The sequence below is a fragment of the Hakea prostrata genome, chromosome 5 (genome assembly GCF_041222555.1).
Source record: "Hakea prostrata isolate BN-2017 chromosome 5, UWA_Hpros_2, whole genome shotgun sequence".
NCBI classification, from domain to species: Eukaryota; Viridiplantae; Streptophyta; class Magnoliopsida; order Proteales; family Proteaceae; genus Hakea; species Hakea prostrata.
In genome coordinates this window covers 251,161-270,878 of record NC_142604.1, presented here as the reverse complement: position 1 = coordinate 270,878, position 19,718 = coordinate 251,161, and the positions used below count along the sequence as shown (strand labels likewise).

Below are 19,718 nucleotides of genomic sequence, written 5' to 3'. Positions count from 1 at the left end.
TCTTCCATTTTGTAGATCTTCTGGCATACAGAACTATATAGTTACACATTTAAAGACAATTTGTTCCAACTTATAGCAAGGTTCTTCCCTAGAATGTGTGGACTCATGAAGATCCATCAAAGTACTGGGGAAGGTCTAATCTTTACAGAAACCTGAAGCTATAATTTTCAAAATAGCCAATGGTCATGGTTAAAACTCCCCTTTGCTGTCACATGGGGATTTCCTACAAATATTTGACAGTACATTACTCACCTTTGCTGTCACATTGGGATTTCCATCTCTATCACCTCCCATCCAAGACCCAAATTTTATTGGTGTGCAGGTCAGCGGTAGTGCTTTACCCGTATGCTGTGGAAACAAAATACACAACAATTGCATGAGTTGAGAAACCTATCAGATATTAGAAGCAGTGCAATGACGCAATAGATCACATCACAATCGCAACTGACATGAGAGAACCAGCAAAGGAAAACAGGTAGCATCCCAATACAGTAGCACAACACCAATTGAAGGGATTTCATGGATATGTCATATGTGTTCAATAACAACTTAAACGACACAAATAACTGAAACACAAATTTGTGACGACACATAAACTATAAACCCCAAGTCAGGGGATATTTCTTAAATTAACAGAAACAAAACTGTAAGTGGAATGAAAAAGAACCAGAAAATCATATAATAATGATGCGGACCTTCTTTAGGGCAGTGCTGACACGACGTAAATAATGAGGTACGGCTTTCCAAAGGGACTGCTCCACAATGTGTAAACCTTGTAGGAATGAGAAACATCAGTTGATAAATAGAAAACCAATCCACAAAGAAAAAGAAAATAAAATAAGATATGTTGTGTGAGAGTGTGTGTGTAGATAGATAGAGAGAGAGAGAGTCTTATATGGATAAACAAGTGTTATACCAGCCCGAGCTTCATCTACTGGTGTAGGCTTGTGGCGTCTCAGTTCATCTGTCAGCCATATTGCAGAAATCTCCCTCGCCTAACAAAATCATAATTGAATGTAGACATTTAGTACAAAATCATCTGTCAAACAAGATTTTCTTAAATTGTTCAGGCACTGTCAAGTACCAGATCTTCAATGAACATCTCTCGATCTTCATGGCTAAGATCAGGGCGATCATTATACTCCAGGAGATGCTACAAGAACAGAGTAGGTTCACACTCAGACACAACCCAATTCAAAACTTCATAAAACTACATATACAACCGTAGGCTCAAAACAGAAAGTATCAGTCATTTCTATCTTAATATCTTACAGCAATTCTAATGTGTTTGTACTGCAAGGTTCGCCGGTTAATTTGTGTGGGATGAGCAGTAAGAACAATCTCAACTTCCTGCAGCAACAAGTAATCAATTTCCATTCAACCATATCATGCCATTTCTTACCCATAGAAAACAAAAACGGACAAGATAACAATAACAACAACAAAAACACCTGCTTGCAGACATTGTCGTAGAGCTTATCCGGAGAAAATCCACCCTGTATTAATTGGTTGAATGTGTCATCACAAGATTTCGATAAATGGGGAACGCTGCGTGTCTTACGCACCCTGCATGAAGAAATAGACTCACAGAAGGTAAAACCATCAAACTGTTGAGAATCCTATAAATAGATTCAGATACATGAATAAATTTATATATAAGCATATAAACAGTTGAATCAGGGGAAGAAGAGAAGGACTTGAAGCGATCAGAACCAAGAGATCACCTGTGATGGGTCTCAGCTATACCCATCAGATTAAGATTATGGCTGAATGCTCGAGCAAGAGTCAAGGCTTCTTCTAGAGTCATCTTAGATATCTCCGACGCTAGCTGCTTCTCAAGCAGCTCGGCTGTGTCCTCAATTCCCGCCATTCTCATATTACAACCACTCTGAAACACACAATAGAAACATAATCAACACATTCAACACTCCAGAAAACGGAGAAACCCAGAACAGTACATTGAAGATCGAACTATATAAAAGGGAAAATCTACCAAAACATGCTTACACCAAGAACTAAAAATCTATAAACAAGCTGCAGAAGCCAAAATGAAGATATACATACATACGAGTAACCTGATAATCCAAAAAGAGGGTACCTGAGCAAGGACCCGCATTCGTTCGACCTTCTCCATGACTTGAGTACCAACCTCTCGTTGAAGAACATCGTTGAGAAGGCTTCCAAGTAATCTAAAATCATCCTCAAAGGTCTGGAAAGAGATTTCCTCAGCAATATCGTCTGTTATGTCCGTCATTGTTGCAGAAAGCCAGGGAGATTGGGAAGCAGAAACAGAGGAGGAGAAGAAGAGAGTAGAGAGAGAGAGAGAGAGAGGTGTATGAGAAGACAAGTTGGATGGAGAAGGAAACGAGCTAAGAGTTAAAAGGTGGGCCCTATTTGTTTCTTATAAATGTTTTTACCGTGTCATCAACCATGGATAAAATGACACGTGTTAAAATAAACCGAGGATAGTGGAGGTTTTCTTCCACTCAGGTGGGTCTACGTGCATAGCCTTGCATGGATCACCGATATACGCGCACAGATTTATCATTTATGCTAAGCATACGCCACCATACACTGATTTTCACGGATGGGCCATTTTCTTTCAACGATTGATCCGAATATTTATCCATGGTTACCAACTAACGATACTTTGATGGAGAAGATTGTGCTCCATTGACATTTTTCCACCGTATATTTAGGAAGGTCTTATATTTTTCAGTGGAGGGGTCATGGGATTAAGCCTTGTAGATTATAAAACTCTTTCTGAAGATATAATTGAAGTGCATGCAAGCTGGCTTTGATGAATCTCAGACATGTCAATGATGGGTTAGTAATGCGGTTAAAGACTCTCTCTCCCACGGGGAGGTCTCGGGTTCGCACCCATTCGGCATTAATGATGGGTTAGTAATCGGTAAGCGCAAGCTGGTCCGGATGAACCTCATAAAAAAAATGTAAAAAAAAAAAGTTAAATTTGACAAAAAAAATTCTCAGACACAAAAAAATATAATAAATAAAATATCTCAAGATATGTAAAAAAAGAACACAATTTTTTACCTGAAAGATAAATGATCCCAATCTCTAGAATTCTAATGTTCTTTTCAGGCTAAAGTTTTTTTGGCCAAAATTAACTTCTTTTTTTTTATATATATATATTTTTTATAAGGTTCATCGGGCCAGCTTGCGTCACCACGATTACATCCTCAAATTAATGCTGCCGAATGGTTGTGAACCCAATACCTCCCCATCAGAGGTAGAGTATTTAACCGCTTTACTAACCCATCATTGGCTCTTCGGGCTAAAATTACTTTCCTGTGAACGAACTCCCCTGAAAATAAAATTAATCGAGGCGCACATAAATTGATCCGGACACCTCAATTCAAAAAAATATCTTCATTTCAAAATGCTCTTGAATATTGTATGTTATTATTAGTGTATTTAATGTTACGAAGGTTCCATTGTGCCTAACACCTAGTTTTGGATAGGAAAAGATGTTTATCTTTTTTCTGGTAAGGAAAAGACATTTTTATCTTACGGATGTTTAAGCCCCGTCCCTCCCCTCTCATTTCTTTATTTATTTATTTATTTTTCCCTCTATCTTTTTTAAAAGCTAAATGAAGTTTAAGGCTAGAAGAGAGCAATTTAGGGGGGGGGAAGGGTAACGGGGGCGAGGAACCCGGGGGGGGAAAACACCAAAACCCCCCGGTTTGTGGGGGGGGGGGGGAGAGGAGGGGGGGGGGGGGGGGGGCAAAACAAAAAAAAAAAAAAAAAAACACCAGAAACCCCCCCCCCCCCCCACCAATAAAAACCCCCGGACCCCCCCCCCCCCCCCCCCCCAAGATTTTGAAAATACAATGGATGTTAAATCATTACCTAACCCCAATATTAGAGAATATGTTCAATGGTGGAGCCACATAGGGGTCTGAGGTCTTTTTCTTTTTTTTTTTCCACTCTACTTATGAAATATCACTATTTTCCACTCTACTTATGAAATATCACTATTTGTTTCCCTTAAATATTAAAAGTAAAATTTTAAGGTAAAGATGATAGATGTTATTCTTAATCATTATCAAATTGTTACCTAAATTCTTACTTTTAAGAAACAAAAAAATTAAAAATTAACTTAATATTCATTAATTTCTCCCTTTTTTTTCTCTTCTTGACTCTCATTTTTTATTCTTTATTTTTTCTTTATTCTTTCAGCAAGTCTCACAAACAACTTAGATCGTTAAGAAAATTTAGAAAAACTACCACACGTTAGAATTTTCTTAAATCGTCTTCACAATTATCAGGTATTCATTATCTCTTTCTCAATTCTCTCTCTCTCTCTCAAATTTTTTAGTATTTTTTTCAGAAAAACTTAGAAAATCACAAAGGCATGAATCAATTCAATTTAATTATTAAATTAATTTTTTTCTAACATTATATTGAACTAATTACTCTTTCTTTATTTATATTTCTCTCCTTTTTTTTTTTCTTTTTTATTCTTTTTGGAAAACAACCTAATTGATTTTTTTTATTTTATTATTAAATTCATTATTTTTTTAATTATTGAGCCAACGTAGAGTTGTTCTAGTGGTTAAAACCAACACCTCTTAGTGAAAGTGGGTTTGACTCTCACTGAGGCATATTAAAAATATATTAAAGTAATTGAATTAAAATATAATAAAATAATCTAACAGTGGGTCTTACAATTTAAACCATATGGGTGTAATCAAGGTGCATGTAAGCTGGCCCGGATGAACCTTAGCTTCCAAAAAAGAAATATAAATTACAAATATCATATTCAATTACAAACTCAATGATATGCCAAAATCTTTCTTGCATAAAGATAATAAGAACATAGATTCCAAATATCTATGAATATTGTTTTTTTTTCTTTCTTTTTTCTAAAATCAACTGGACTGGTATTGGTGGAGACTAGAGTCTAAATTCTATTTCATTGATATTGGTAGCGATTAGAGTCTAAATCCTATATTTGTACAATGACATTCAAGATTCATTAGAAACCGAGTGTTCAAAACCTGTTGTTAGAAAAATAGAACATAAGCACACATACATCACGAAATTTTATATGGTTCATCTGAAAGTTATGTTCACAATCAAGCAAATATATGATGTTTAACTAAGAAGAAGATGGACAAAATTACAATCTAGCCATTTCTTTTATCCCTCTCAACACTTCATGGTGAAAGTTGATTTTCACCACAATATTTATTATGTTATGAATAAAAAACCACTCCACTATGAGTGTCATGAAAATTTCTATGATTGATTCACTAGATGTTTTTGATGTCTTTGTTCTTAAATCAGTTCTAAGAGACACTCCATCAGCTGTAGGGGAAAGTTTCAAGAAAAGAGAAACCTTGAAAAAGCCAGACAAAGTAGATACAAGATTTAGAAGCACATGCAGCCGAGTAAAACAAAATATTGCACAAAAAACAAAAAGAATAAAACAAAATATAAACACAGAAATGAGGCCCGTGAAAAAGTACCACTTGCAGGGTACTTGCTGGTTGGCCTATATTAGACAAATTTTCTTTTAAAAAAAATAGGTTTTAGACAGTTTTAGTCAAAAATCAAAATTAAATTCTTTTAAGAAATAAATATTTTGTGTTGTTAACAAAAAAAAATTCCCTCTGAATGGATAACATTATGTCATGACGGATAATTATATTATAGAGCAAATTACATATAGACCCTGTGTTTGTAATCAATTAAATTTACTACCTTTGAAAGAAAAAAAAATCAATCACAATGGCCTTGTACTGTTAAGAATTGAAAGTTATAAATAAAAGATTCTGCTAAAACACTAAGGGGACATTTGTAATTAATTTTTTTCAAGGGTAATACTTATAATTGATTGTAAATACAAGGGGTCTGTATGTAATTTGCCCTACATTATATATACGAGGCTTGGGGCTTTGTATATAGTCCCAAAAGATTTAAACTATTTTTTTTAGGATTAAGGAGATTTAGATTCTTGATAGACATGGGCATATTATGCACTACTTACTAAAGTCATAAGCATATAACTTATATTATACGATGTTGTATTGGATAAATTTGGTATGGTATATCATGTTGTACATATGTTATGTCAATAGTCGATATGCTCAAAGATGGAGCTCTGCCCCTCCTTCCAAATTTTTTGAACATTCCCTTTTCTCTCCTAATTTTTTGAAATTTTGGAATAGAGTCTAACCCTCTTTCCATTTGTTAAATACCAACACTTAGCCCCTATTGGAGAAATTTTTGAAGGATAAAGATATAGGGTAAATAGATATAAAAGTTAAATTAATACATAGTATTTTTTTTTCTTCATAATATTAATGGTGGAAAATTTGTAACCATCATTCAGCCCCTCCCAGTGTTAAATCCTGGCTCCACCTAGATATGCTATCAACATGGAAAAATTGTATAAATGTTGTATCAAATACATTCAACATTAGACCAACCAAATACTTACTAAATATTGGTTTGTTAACAGATCAACACCCTTACCCAAGAGTTGGGGTTGGCTAGTAGCTCCCACTCTTTACTTTTCCCTACAAGGGAAGAAGTAAATTTGGATCTGAATCCTTACAACATAGAGTTGAGCGGCCAAATATGTTGTTTTCAATTATAAGACCACCAAGTGTTTTGGCATCCATCAAATCGTTGGAGTATAAACTCAATGCAAGATTTAAAATTTACACCCAATGAAATCCTGCTGAAAAAAGCAATGTACTAATTATCAAACATGCATCAAAACCACTTGGCTGTCGGTGTGCTTTTATTATAGTGGTGGCAACTTCTTCTACAAAAGCAATAAGACCAAAGAAGTCTCTCACCTCAGGACTACCAGTGCATCTTAGATAATGTGTATGATCTTCCAAGCTTTTTACAAATTATCTTTTGTCTTATAACGTATCTTTACTTTTTATCTTTTAGATATAATTTTGTATTACACTTTCTTGCCTTCCAAACATAACGAAAGAGATTGACAATGGATCACAAAATTTGCGGTGTTATGTTAAGACTGTAGTGTGTGGGAAATATGGCCACGTTACACCATTAAGAAACAATCAAACAAAACCAAGGCGGTCGGATTAACATATTAAAAGGTCATGCAACCATACAAGCATGTCACTATTCACGCAAAAAAGAATCTTTGAAGTTCTTATTAGTTTAGCATATGCCAGTGCAACTATAGCAAATCTAAATAAATTAAACCTAAAGGGAGCCCACTTTGAGACCTAGTGCTTTATCTTGATAATGACATGGGAATATTTAGGTAGGTTGCTATTTTTAAAATACATAAAAGATAGTTATTGTGATTATTAATTTTATTATATATAAAAAAGAAAGCGGGCTCCATCTATTTTTTATACATAAAAGATTTACTCACTAGAGCTATGTTCTTCACATTTATTATCTAGTCTTCTATTTTTTTAAACAAAAAAAATGGAGCCCACTTTGATATAAGAATATTTGCCTTGAATGATTTCCCATAGACATCAAGAATAAAGCTATCATGGATTAGGTTTTGGTTTTATGTTTTTTTTTTTTCTTTTCATTATTTTATTATTATTAATTTTTTTGTTGGATAAATATATCATGGGTGAGTAGAGCTAGGGAAAGTGTTTGGGCTAGCTTTGGAGTTGGTTTTTGAAGTCCACTTAAGCTAAGGGGCTTAGCACTTGGATTGGTTACCAAAAGTTAATGAATGTGTTCTTATATGGCCAAAAATTAGGTGTCAAAAAGGGTGGAATCATATAAATTTGAATTACAAAAAATATGTAAGTGCTTCTGGCACAATGGTAGCTGATTCTTATGTAGAGACACTAAGATCAATGAGGTTTTGAGTTTGAATATTTGCTCCTTGACACTGTCTACCCCTCTTCCATCCTCTAGACTATAGGCCTTTAGTCCTTGTAACTGGTTTGATGATGACCATCAAAAATCACAAAACTCCTTAACCAATAATATGAAAAGGTGCCTAACTATCATACACATGATAGACATGGATTTCCTTGATCATTGAATATAAACAAAAATAATTTGCAAGTCATTTTACATCTTTAATCATCGGTGTTGTTTCATGAAAGGGGGGGCTCCAAGGTTTATTTGAAATGCAAGGAAGTAAATCCTTCCCCTTCAAGTGACTGAACTTCTTACTCAAAAAAACATAAAAATAAGTGAGTGAACTGGAGTTAGATGATACATCTCTAATATCTTATCATCATCTATCTTTTATATGACAATCAAACATAACAATATTTTTGGATAAAGTAACAACATGTTGAATCCGTAGCCTGGAAGGAATTATCTTTGACAAGCGAGGTAGTTTCGCTTATTTCCTCTCCTTGGATCCAATCAATACTAGATCTGGATTCCTTGGTTTTAACTTGCCATTCTTTTGAATAAGTTAATCTCTTCACAAAAAATAAAATATTAAATAAAATAAATATTAAAAATGAATAAGTTAATCTTTTTTATTCCTTTTTGAATGAATTCCTCTGTCTCACCTTCTAACTTTCACCATTCATCCCAAATTATTCTATAGATGAAAATTGATAATCTATGAAGTTTAGTAGATTCTCAATACTTTTTCAATAGTTCTTTTTCTTTTCCAATGAAATGAGGAAATTCATTAATTAACAAATGTACATACAGCTGCCAAAGATACATTTTTCCAAATCCCTATTTCTATTTCCATGTACAAAAAGGATAACCTAAACCATTTCAACATGAAGGGATTTCTGAAGGTCCAAGACACGATTCATTAGTCTTAATAATGATGATTCGATGACTACATAAGCCAAGTTTTAGGTAAAATATCAAGTCAGGATTCAACATTGGGAGGTTGAATCTTAAAGAAACTGCACCACTGAGTTCACTCCCAAACAAATTGTAAAAATAGCTCATTCTCTCAAAGTCTTTCAAAGTCTCAATCTCATTTCCATTTAATTGGTTGATTGTCAAATATAAGAAGTTGAATAAAAAATAAAAATAAAAAGCTCTCACTTAATAGTCCTACTAATATTTATAAATAAGTCATTACATGGAAGCCTGATTCAACAACCATAGAAAATATGATCCAATACATGTATAGGCTGAAGCTCTAAGATATTAACTCAGCATTACAATTAAAAAAAACATGAATGAAGAAGTAAACAATTTGAACAATAACATGCTTAATAAATACAAATCAAACGAATGAAAGAATGATATTAGTTAGTTAGTTACCCTAGCAAACAAGCTCCATTCACAATATAAACATCAAAATAAAAATATTCCAAATAAAAGTTGAGAGAAAAATGATATCTGCGATTGAGCGATTCCTACAAAGGAGTAGATGTAGATTAGCAAAAGTATATTCCTAATGCGTGTGTGAGGAAAGATGAGAAAAGAAATTGTGAAAAATTTTTAGGATTGAGCCTAACCCATCATGTGGAGGAGAGAAGAAAGAAATAGGAGAAATCTTAGGATTCATGAATATAACCATTTGTGAGGAAAGAGGAGAGAAGAAAAAATTGAGAGAAACTTTAAGGATTCAGGAGCCTAATCCGTAAATAAAAATAAAATGAAGAGAAAAAGAATTTGGAAAAGAGTTTAGGGATTCATAAGCCTAAGTTTTTCTTTTTTTTTTTTTTCAAGTAATTCTTAAGCCCAAGCCACATGTAAGGAAAGAGGAAGAAAGAAAAAGTTTGGAGAACTTTAAGAGATTGGAAAAATTGGGAGTAATTTTAGGAATTTGTAATATTCAATTTATAATTTTAATTGTTTTTCCATTAAAAATTTGAACTTTAAGGGTAAACATTAGATAATGATTGATAATAACATATTTACCCATTGTCTTTACTTTCAACAACTTTTCCACCATTCACGCAAGAGAAAGTAAAAAATTGTCAAAATCTATCTGCTTCATATAAATAACTTGAACATCCAAAAAAAATCCTACCATCCACCCAGTTCTTTTCATCATCATTTTCAAATAGACATCTTTTTGCTAATAAACTTGTCTTCCCTAATTGAGACCTTGATCCTAAATCAAAATTTGCATTTTCACCCCCAGTAGTTGCTACCGACCCAACAGATCAACAGATCATTAATACTTCAAAGTTTCCTTTCATGCATTAATGGATCAGACATTTATATGTTAATTCGTAAAAAAAATAATTAGGTTTAGGGGACAGTCACTTAATAACGAAGAAAAAGAAGCCCCACTACAGGTGGAATTGACATTGACTCAGGGAACGAAGATTTCATTGTTTTAAGCAAATTATATAGAAGCATATCGGGTTTGTTCATTATTGTGTTTACACCCTTTTGAATGTTTCTATTAAGTTTATACCCCTGTGTTTCCAATTATATATCAACCATACTCCTACAATTAGAAATGGGGTTAAATAATGTCTTAACATCTATTGTATTTCCGAAACTTTCATATTACCCTCTCATACTTCGCTTTTCTAAGAAAAGAATGAATCTTGAACTCTAAGAATTTTGTATTTGGCATTCGTAGTTTTAATCACCTTAAAATATAAAAGAGCAAATTGTTTAGTCATCTCAAAATGGAGTCATTTAAACATTGACGCCCCATTTTTATATGGAAAAAAAAAATCTCTATTGTGCACAGTAACTATGCACATTTATGCCAAATAACTGGCTGAGAAAGTAAAGAAATTACAAGGCTATTTTGGACTTTTCAAAACAAGGTTATTTTGGACTTTTCAAATTTGAAATCAATCTTTAAATCTCAGCCGTTATTTGGCATTAAATGTGCACCTCTGTTATTTGTAAAATTAAAAGTAATCGCAAGCGCACAGTATCATGTAGCTAACGGGTTGATCTCAGGGAGATATGCCACTTAGAATTCAACTTCTTAATAATAATGTGAGAGTGGAATGATTCAAATTTTGTTAAACTAATTAACTAAACTAAACGATCATAATCCATACATCTAATGCAATCGAATTGAAACGAAAAATAAAGTAAACACAATCAATGCATAAATAAAAAACAGGAAAAAAATGCAAACAATAAAAATAAAAGGAAAAGGGAAGTGATCCGAGTGTCAGTTCTGGATCGAGTGAAGGGGAATATAATAATAATGACTTTGACCGTGGGCCCTTAGCCATAGCTTACAGTCCACCGATCGAGGGAACGGATATTAAAGAAGAAAAAAAAGTGCAAAAAGTAAATAACAGAAAGTAAATAACAGAAAGTAAATAACAAAGCAATAAAAGGAAAATGAAGACTTAACCAAAGAGAGGCACGACCGTAGGCATCTCTGATCAAGGATCCAGGGGAAGGGAGAACAATAAATAAATGCTGAAAGTAAATCCTAAATTAAGAATATGGAGGGGTAGATAGAAGCAGGAATGGAGGGAGGAGAGAAGATTAATAAAGAAGGTTACTTACTTGCGAATTGAACAAACAATTCGAATCTCAACCAACCCTAACAACCAGATCTAGATCTATAATGATCTAAATTTGCAATTGCTAGACCCAGAGAAAAACGAATCTAAAAACTTGAAACTTGAACTTGAATTGCATTACATAAAAAAATTAAACCTAAACATTCAATCTAGAAATTAAAATCTCACAAAATGCAAACAAAGAAAACTAGAGAAAGCCTAAATAAACTGAAGAGAGAAGAAAGAGTGCTTCTACTAAGCTCTAAAAACACATTTTCCCTTGATGGAGTATGCTCTCCTTTTAAAGAGTTTACATGGGATATGAGGCACCGCTGAATTTGAATAAAACTTAAAGTTCTTATCTGACTCAACCAATTAGGGTTTTTGCGTACCAATCGGACAGACTTAGAGATATCAAATACATAATTCCACCGTTGGATTTTAGGTTTAAAAAGTCGTAAAGCTCTCCTCCAAAAATCAACTCAATCGAACACCGGATGACAGTTTCGATCAAGCCCTCAATATCTTATTTCCTATTTGGGACTTGGTCAAAGAAAGAAAAAAGAGGAAATAAGATATTGAGGTGTGCAAGGACTCTTTTTCTCCATTAGGACTCTCTCAATAATATCTCTGTAGATTTGATTAATAAATTCTAATCTCAGCCGTAGATCAAAATTTGCTTCTTTATCTCTAAAATACTTTGGAGTTGGCCCATAATCACATCTCTGGCCCATCATGCTCCAAGTGAAGCCCATTTTCGCATTTGAGAACTTGAACGGACCTCTTGACGTGTAAAATCGCATGTTTAATACCCAAAACTCCAAATATTCGCTCAAGTCCTGAAAATTCATAAAATCTGCAAAAACAACATAAAACCCAAGGTAGCTCCACTCAAAGTGTGTAAAATGCATGCTTTATGCCTTAAGATTTCACACATGAATGTGCTCATCAGTTGTGCACAACATAGGATTTTTTTTCCATTTTATATTTGAAAAACACATAGGTCTTATTTCATTAATATAGTTAATTGAACAATTGTAACGACCATTGTACCCTTGTATATGATAAGGTGAAATGATTTCATCTATCATTTCCTAGTTGACTTATTTTTCACCCGTTTTCCTTCACTTCAAACCTTTGGACCTTGCTTGTGTTAATGCACATGACACGTTTAGCAAGACCGTCGGTTGTCGAGATTTCGACCGAAATCTAGATCTCGACCATTGAAAATCAGTGGTTGAAATCGAGATCTTGATTCAATAGTTCGTTGAATAGTCCTGCACATTAATTGAAGCAAAATGCCAAACCTTTCTTTACCATCTTCATCTGCAAGTTTTGGCCACTAATTCCTTTTTCTTGTGTTGGATCCTATTGACAAGTGGCCCCATGCCAAACCGTTGAAACTCTCTCTTGCTCTTCTTCTTTTCCTTCTCAAACGAGTCATTTCAAAGATGGAGATGCAAAAAGAAGCACAATCCATGTCTAGAGTTGCATTCTAGAGTTGCATTCTATGGGCAAACTAATTTCTTCAACTAAATAGATTTGCAATTTGGCAGTTCCCTTCATTGTGACATATTTGAATTTTCAATGGTAGACAACTAAATGATTGTGATTTCTCTATGAGTGCTTTGGAAAGAAAAGTAAATGTCAAAACTCTTCTTTTTGGTAAAAAAAAGCATTCATCATCGGATTTTGCTTGGGTCCTGTGCATTTAATGTGCAGGACCGTCAAACCAAACACCATGGGCCGTCATATTGGAATTTCGGTCGAAGTTTCAATCTCGACCATTGAAATTTAAGATTCAAGTTCAACGAGATTTCGGATCTGACGGTCCGAAATCTCTGTTTGACGGTCATGCGCATTAAATGCACATGACCCAAGCAAAATCGTTCATCATCTACGCGCTTTCATTATCATGGCTACCCATGTCAACGCTTCTCTTAGTTCGTCGATGCTTGTTCAATCTGAACAACTTATATTGACAATATAAAGATTAGATATAGTTGGATTGATTTTGGAACCAAGTTTCCTTTGATTTTGGAAAACAAACTTAGATTCAAGGGCGATAAACAAAATTTAAATTTTTGGATTTAACAGTGCTTTGATTAACAAGATTTGGTTACCCAAAAAATAAATTAATTAACAAGATTTGAGTCTTATTTTACTTAATTGACTCCTGCCGTCTGATGGTTCTTGTCTTCCATTTTTTCTTTTCTGGTAAAGGATTATTCATTCAAGCGGCAAAGCCATGGAGGGGGGACAAAGATCCACCAACCAAGGAGTGGAAGATGGCCAAACAGTGGTGCATGCAACCAACTGGGCCTTCCTAGCTAGGTGATCCGCCACAATGTTGATCTGCCTAGGGATATGTGCAACAATGCACGACTCAAACCAGGTCATTATGCTTATAACATCTACAATAATGGGTGCTACATCTAGAGGGTGAAAGGAGGGAGTACTAGTCACAAACTTTACAAGATAAAGACAATCGCTTTCTACTACTAGTTTGTCAACACACTCCACAATCCCATAAAGTAGCCGAATTCGCATTGCTAGAGCCTCACCCATCAACGGTGAAGAGAAAATCGGAAACAACATTTACTACTTGATTTTGGGCTCCTTTAATTATGAAACTCAAGCCCATTCTATGGTTCTTTGGGTTAAATGAAGCATCTGAGTTTAGCTAAAACCAACCATTTTGGGTCGGGCTTCACTTAGCTTTTGGGCTTTCCTTTGGGCTGTTTGTTGGGCTTTTTCCTTTTCTTTTCCTTATCCTGAAATCTCAAAGAGCTCTTCATGCGCTTTCCAAGCTTGTGATGCTACCAGCTCTGGAGATAAGCCACTTTTGTTAAAGATGGTGGCATTTATTGCTAACCATATATGCCAACAAGTGAACAGACACCCACTTATAAAGCATTTCGATTCCGCTTTTGATTTGAAAGGCACTGTGAAAATGTGATAAAGCCATTCATGAAATTATGGAGTTAGTGAGGTGGTGGGGAATAAAATTTAAAGGGCTTGAGAACCATAGCGCTCTAGCAAAATTGCAATCTAGGAGAATGTGACTAATGTCTTCCATCTGCATGCCACATCTATTACAACTTGGGTCCAATGTGACTCTCCTCTTTGCCAATGCCTCTCCGGTAGCTAAACCATCTGCACATGCTCTCCATATGAGTTGTTTTATTTTGGGGAGAGATGTAGTTCTCCATATGCCTTTCCATACCTCTTTCTTCACCTGCTTCCAATTTTGACCCCTTGAAGAGCACCCATTTAAGTGTTCACTTGCCTCTTGAGCATTTTTTTTGTGCATGGTAAGTTGATTTCATTGAAAAACGTCCATCATTTGCTGCACTCCATATTAGTTTATCTTCACCAAGGAAGAGGCTAAGTTTCACATTCTTGATAGCAAAGACTTATGAGGGGTGAAAGTATCAATCCAACAGCTCCTCTTTCCAAGTATGGGTTTGAGGTTCAATAAGATCAAGTACAAATTCTAAGTCACAAGAAGTGGGTTTTGGATATTTTAAAGAGTAATTGGGAAGAGTTTGAACCCACTTATTAGCTCATATTCTTATTTTTGTACCAAGGCCCACTTGCCATATAAGGTGATCTTTGAGAACTTGTTTTACCAGCCATTATGCTTCTCCAAGCCCATGAGGGCTGATTTCCCACTTTAGGATTTAGGAAATCCACATTTGGGCAGTATACTACCTTCATAAATCTAGCCCACAAAGATTCCTTATCTCTCCATAATCTACTGGCTACCTTTGCAAGTATAGCTAGATTTTGGAGGGAATTTACCCGAAAAAAAAAAAGATTTTGGAGGGAAGTATCCCTAAAGCAAAGTCCCCCCTTTCTTTTTTGAGGCACAATCTTTCCCATGAAACCCAATGAAGCTTATTTTTATCTCCGTTGTTCCCCCAATAGAAATTGGCTAAGTTTTTCTTCATATTTTCATGTATGGCTTTTGGGAGTTTAAAATGTGCACTGGCAAAATGAGGTAGGGCAAAAATAACCTGTCCTTGACATGTGAGAAAGCTTGAACCTTAAACACTCCAATCTCGGGTGGGAGACCCGAGTATTTGTATGGCTCCTTTGTATATGTCACTTTTAAGATTCTAGACATCCACCTCTTGAATTTTGATTGGGTATTTGGGTTGAACACAAGACTAGATTTTTTTAAATTTATTGTTTGTCCACTACTTTTGCAATACATCTCCAAGGCTGCCTTTAGATTCCATATAGAATCGAGCTTAATTTGAGAACAATAGGGTATCATTTGCAAAAAGGAGATGAGAAACATAAGGGCCCCTATTCCTGACTTTGATTCCTTTAATTAAGCCTTCATTCTCTGCTATCTACAAGATAGAGCTCAAACCATGTGCACATAATATGAATAAAGCTGGGAAGAGGGGTCTCCATATCTTATACCTCTAGTGGGTTTTATGTCACTTGAGATGTTTCCATTGATAAGGAGTTTGTATGAAATGGAACTAATATAATTCAAAATCAGATATACCCATTTCCTATCAAATCCCAATTTCAATAGAATAGCTTTAATGTATGGCCACTCTTTTTTTCTTTTTTTGGTACAAAGGGGCTTTATTAAGTCGGGGGATGGGGATATTAATATGCCTCAACGAGAGTTGAACCCACAACCTCTTCACTAAGAGGTGTTGGTTTCAACCACTAGAACAACTCTGCATTGGCCAATGTATGGCCACTCTAACCTGTCGTAATCCTTCTTCATGTCATATTTGATTCCCATGAATCTTTTCTTCCATTTCTTCGTTTTTTGGGTGTAGTAAAATATCTCCTGTGCCATGAAGATATTATCCGACATTGCCCTGGATGGGATAAAAGCCGATTGTGTAGGAGCCACCACTTGATGTAGAATGGTCTATAGTCTATTCGCCATGACCTTTGAAGTTGCCTTGAAAGCTACATTACCTAAGCTTTTGGCCTATATTGATCTGCTGATTATGGATTTTGTAATTTCAGAATGAGGCAAATGTAAAAGCAATTCATGTTTGGACTCATGTAACCTGAAAGAATAAAGTTTATTTATGAAAGCAACAAGATCACATCTGATACATTCCCACAAGTTTTGAAAGTAGAGGGGGGGGGGGGAAGCCATCTGGGCCAGGGGCCTTTAGGGGGCCCATAGAAAAAATAACACTTTTGATTTCCTCTTCTTAAGGTTGGGATAACATATCATTCATGTCTTGGGTGATCATAGGTTGGACAGTTTCCAAGAGTTGGGTTAGGGATTTATGTTCAATAGGCTAAGATGTAACGGCATCAAGAAAATGGGAAGTGAGAGTGCCGTGATTTCCTTAGACCCAGAATTCAGGAAAGATGGGAGACCGGCGGACACAATCTACCATCAAAAACATCTTCCTCATCAAGATAATCATTAAAGAGAGAAGCTTTAAGGTTCTCAAATCAACCAAAGACCTTCTAATTCCAGTTTTTCAATAAAACACTCATGCTAGCTCGCTTAGTGGGAAGGGAAGAACTATTGAGGGAATTCCAAGTAAAAGAGCTAAAAGAAAAAATTGAGGATGGGAAGCCCACCCATATTGGTAATGAAAAAGTTTATGAAAATGGGTGTAGGGATTGGGGATGCTAAGAAGAGTTGGATTGTGGTCTAACCCAAGAGCCGACAATTTTTTCAAACACGTGTTAGAGAAGGACTTAGTCTAGGAATCAAACACTAAGGCCCTATCCAAATTTTTTCTTGAATGGAATACCACCCTGCTTGTTTATTCGACCAAGTTAAGCAAGATGTTGAAGAGCAAATTTCGTGTAGAGCCATATCAAAATAGAGGTTCTTAGGGGATAAAGCAGATTTAGACAAGAAGAATGGAGCCCCTCCTTTTTCTCTTGAGGCATTAAGAACCTCATTGAAATCTCCAATTATAAGAAAGGGGTCCATCAAGCAAGATAAGAAGGACTTGAGTTCCTTCCAAGTATCAATTATGTTATTGGCCTTAGGAGGGGCATAAATGCCAACAATCCAAAGCTTGCCAAACACAAGATGTTTAAATTTGATGCCAATCCAATGCTTCATAACCACTAATTCCAAAGTGATCAAATTTGGCTTGCTAATATCCACAATCCTCCCTTGAGGCCTTTAGACCCCCTACTGGAAATCCAACCAAAAGTAGAAAAATGCTTCATGGAACTAGACAATCTAACTGAAGAAATATTACTGCATTTAGTTTCACAAAGAATAAGCAGATCAAGATGATATCTTTTAACATGATTAATAAGGCAATTAAAGGTAAGAGATGAGTGTATACCCCTCCCATTCCATGCAAGGACATTCATAATGCAACAAACAGAAATTTCAAGGAAAAGGGAAGAAATGGAACGCTGACAATAAGCAGGGCAGCTCAAACAAGCAAGCAAACAAGCAAGCAAAACAAACAGAAAAAAATTACTAACTGAACAGGGCAAGAGAGGAAACACAAGTAGCGAGAAGAATGAGAATAGAATGTTCCAATGAGCACCCAATGAGTTATAGAATGTAGGCATGTATAATATTCTAATCCAATGGCACTCATTAGATTTATCCTAGTCATTGAATGAGAACATTCCATGCGGTCGTCATAATCTATGGTATTTACCACATCCATTTTGCATACTGTGTTAATTTTGATCTTGAATCAGATGAGGCTAGACCTCAGGTAGGCTTACCAACCATTTGTATATTCCAAATAAAGATGGCTTGTTGCTGGCACGCTCTTGCAATGTACCCATTTTGATGCTTTTTTCTTCTTCTTCTTTTTCTGATTGCAAAGTTGCAGTTGATTGTCTTAATGAAGTGCACAAGTAGAAAGATTGGTTAGCAAAGAGGTTGTTAGAAATTAGGAAACTGGGTGTTCAATTTTTGTTTATAAGCTTTGCCTATGAACAGTGCTCTACCATGGTTGTTGGATTTGGCTCCTTAATTGTTTCCTCGGTTGATATTTCAGGAGAGTTTCTTAGGGCTCATTTTCAATGAAGCTTATTTATTTTTTCTTTCTTTTTTTAAATTTAAGATTTTGACCCCCTAAAAAAGAAAAAAGAGAGAGACTTTATATCCAGTTTCAACACTTGATGGTATTTTGCTGGTTGTCTAGCTAGTCTACGACTATTTTTATTCTCTTGCAGATAAAGTATGTTCTTGGAGATACATCTCGAAATTAAGGAAATTCGATAAGTCAAATTAAAAAAAATAAAATTATGGAAGCTACCATATGTTATATAAACTAAGGATAATTACTATTGGCCTTTGTACTATAGCTTAACTACTACTTTATTCTTTATAGATTTTGAAATTACTAGTTGAAGCATAGAATTTGACTGAAATTATTGATGTCTCCCTTTCGCAAACTCATTAGTTAACTGATTATGTGGCAATTTTACATTTTTCAAACCCTAGAATAGCCTTGAGATTTATAATTGTGTATTTATCTCATTAGGATCCAACTCTTTGAAACCGAGAATAGCAAGAATATAAAGGGTAGAAAATTGGTATTCCATGAGATTTTTTTTATGAATGAAGGTAATGTCATTTTTAGGCTTCTAATTACATTTAACAAAGGATCAAATGGACATTACAGATCAAATCTTAATTGTTATTTAACATTATTAGAAGTGATGGGGTGTTAGTAATTTCATAAAGATTAAGATTCAACTAGTAATTAAACTAGAATACAAAGGAAAATAGTAATTAGCCCATCTTATTGTAATAGAATTATCCATGAATTTTAGTGCTACTAACGTGTTGTTTTACGGGTTTGTAATCTAAAATGATTAATAGATTATGTTTATACAGCCTGGTGGTATAGGTCCGTTTGCATTCCTCGTGACATCTCTAGTTGGGCTCCAATGACGCTAATATGTGGGAGTGGGGGCGTTTAAAACCTAAGGTTGACCCTAAATACCTAGCTTGGCCATAAACCTGACTTCAATCCTACAAACCTAGACCAGGCTTAGGGCATATTAGACACTTAATACCCTAGCCCTTCTACCAAAAAAAATAAAAAATGATGCCTAAGTCAACCCCCTAACTGGTTCAAAATGACCCTTAGGATCAATACTTCGAGCCTAGACCTTGTTTGGATTTAGGGTTGATTCATATCAGGGCTCAACTTTCTCAGCCGTGCCTTTTTAGTTTCTGGTGTTCTCCTCTGCCCCCACAAAGTAGGGATGTAAATGGATCGGATTCGGATCAAATAGTGACAATACGATATTTGTATCTTACTACATTCGAACAAATTCAGATAATATTCTATTGATTCTCAAATGTATTCAATGAGATTT

General features: G+C 35.0%; 1 protein-coding gene across 1 annotated transcript in view; it reads right to left on the bottom strand.

Annotated features, from left to right (window-relative positions):
• PPC4 (phosphoenolpyruvate carboxylase 4) overlaps positions 1 to 2,326 on the bottom strand; it is a 58,106-nt gene extending 55,780 nt beyond the window's left edge. Inside the window, exons 1-8 of the mRNA XM_089156224.1 lie at positions 2,099 to 2,326; positions 1,725 to 1,888; positions 1,452 to 1,566; positions 1,273 to 1,350; positions 1,085 to 1,153; positions 917 to 995; positions 696 to 772; positions 253 to 348 (exon numbers count right to left, since the gene is read on the bottom strand). Coding sequence (XP_089012350.1) covers positions 253 to 348; positions 696 to 772; positions 917 to 995; positions 1,085 to 1,153; positions 1,273 to 1,350; positions 1,452 to 1,566; positions 1,725 to 1,888; positions 2,099 to 2,254 — 834 coding nt within the window. The 5' untranslated portion in view covers positions 2,255 to 2,326. The remainder of the gene's footprint in view (positions 1 to 252; positions 349 to 695; positions 773 to 916; positions 996 to 1,084; positions 1,154 to 1,272; positions 1,351 to 1,451; positions 1,567 to 1,724; positions 1,889 to 2,098) is intronic.
• Between the last annotated feature and the right edge of the window lie 17,392 nt (positions 2,327 to 19,718).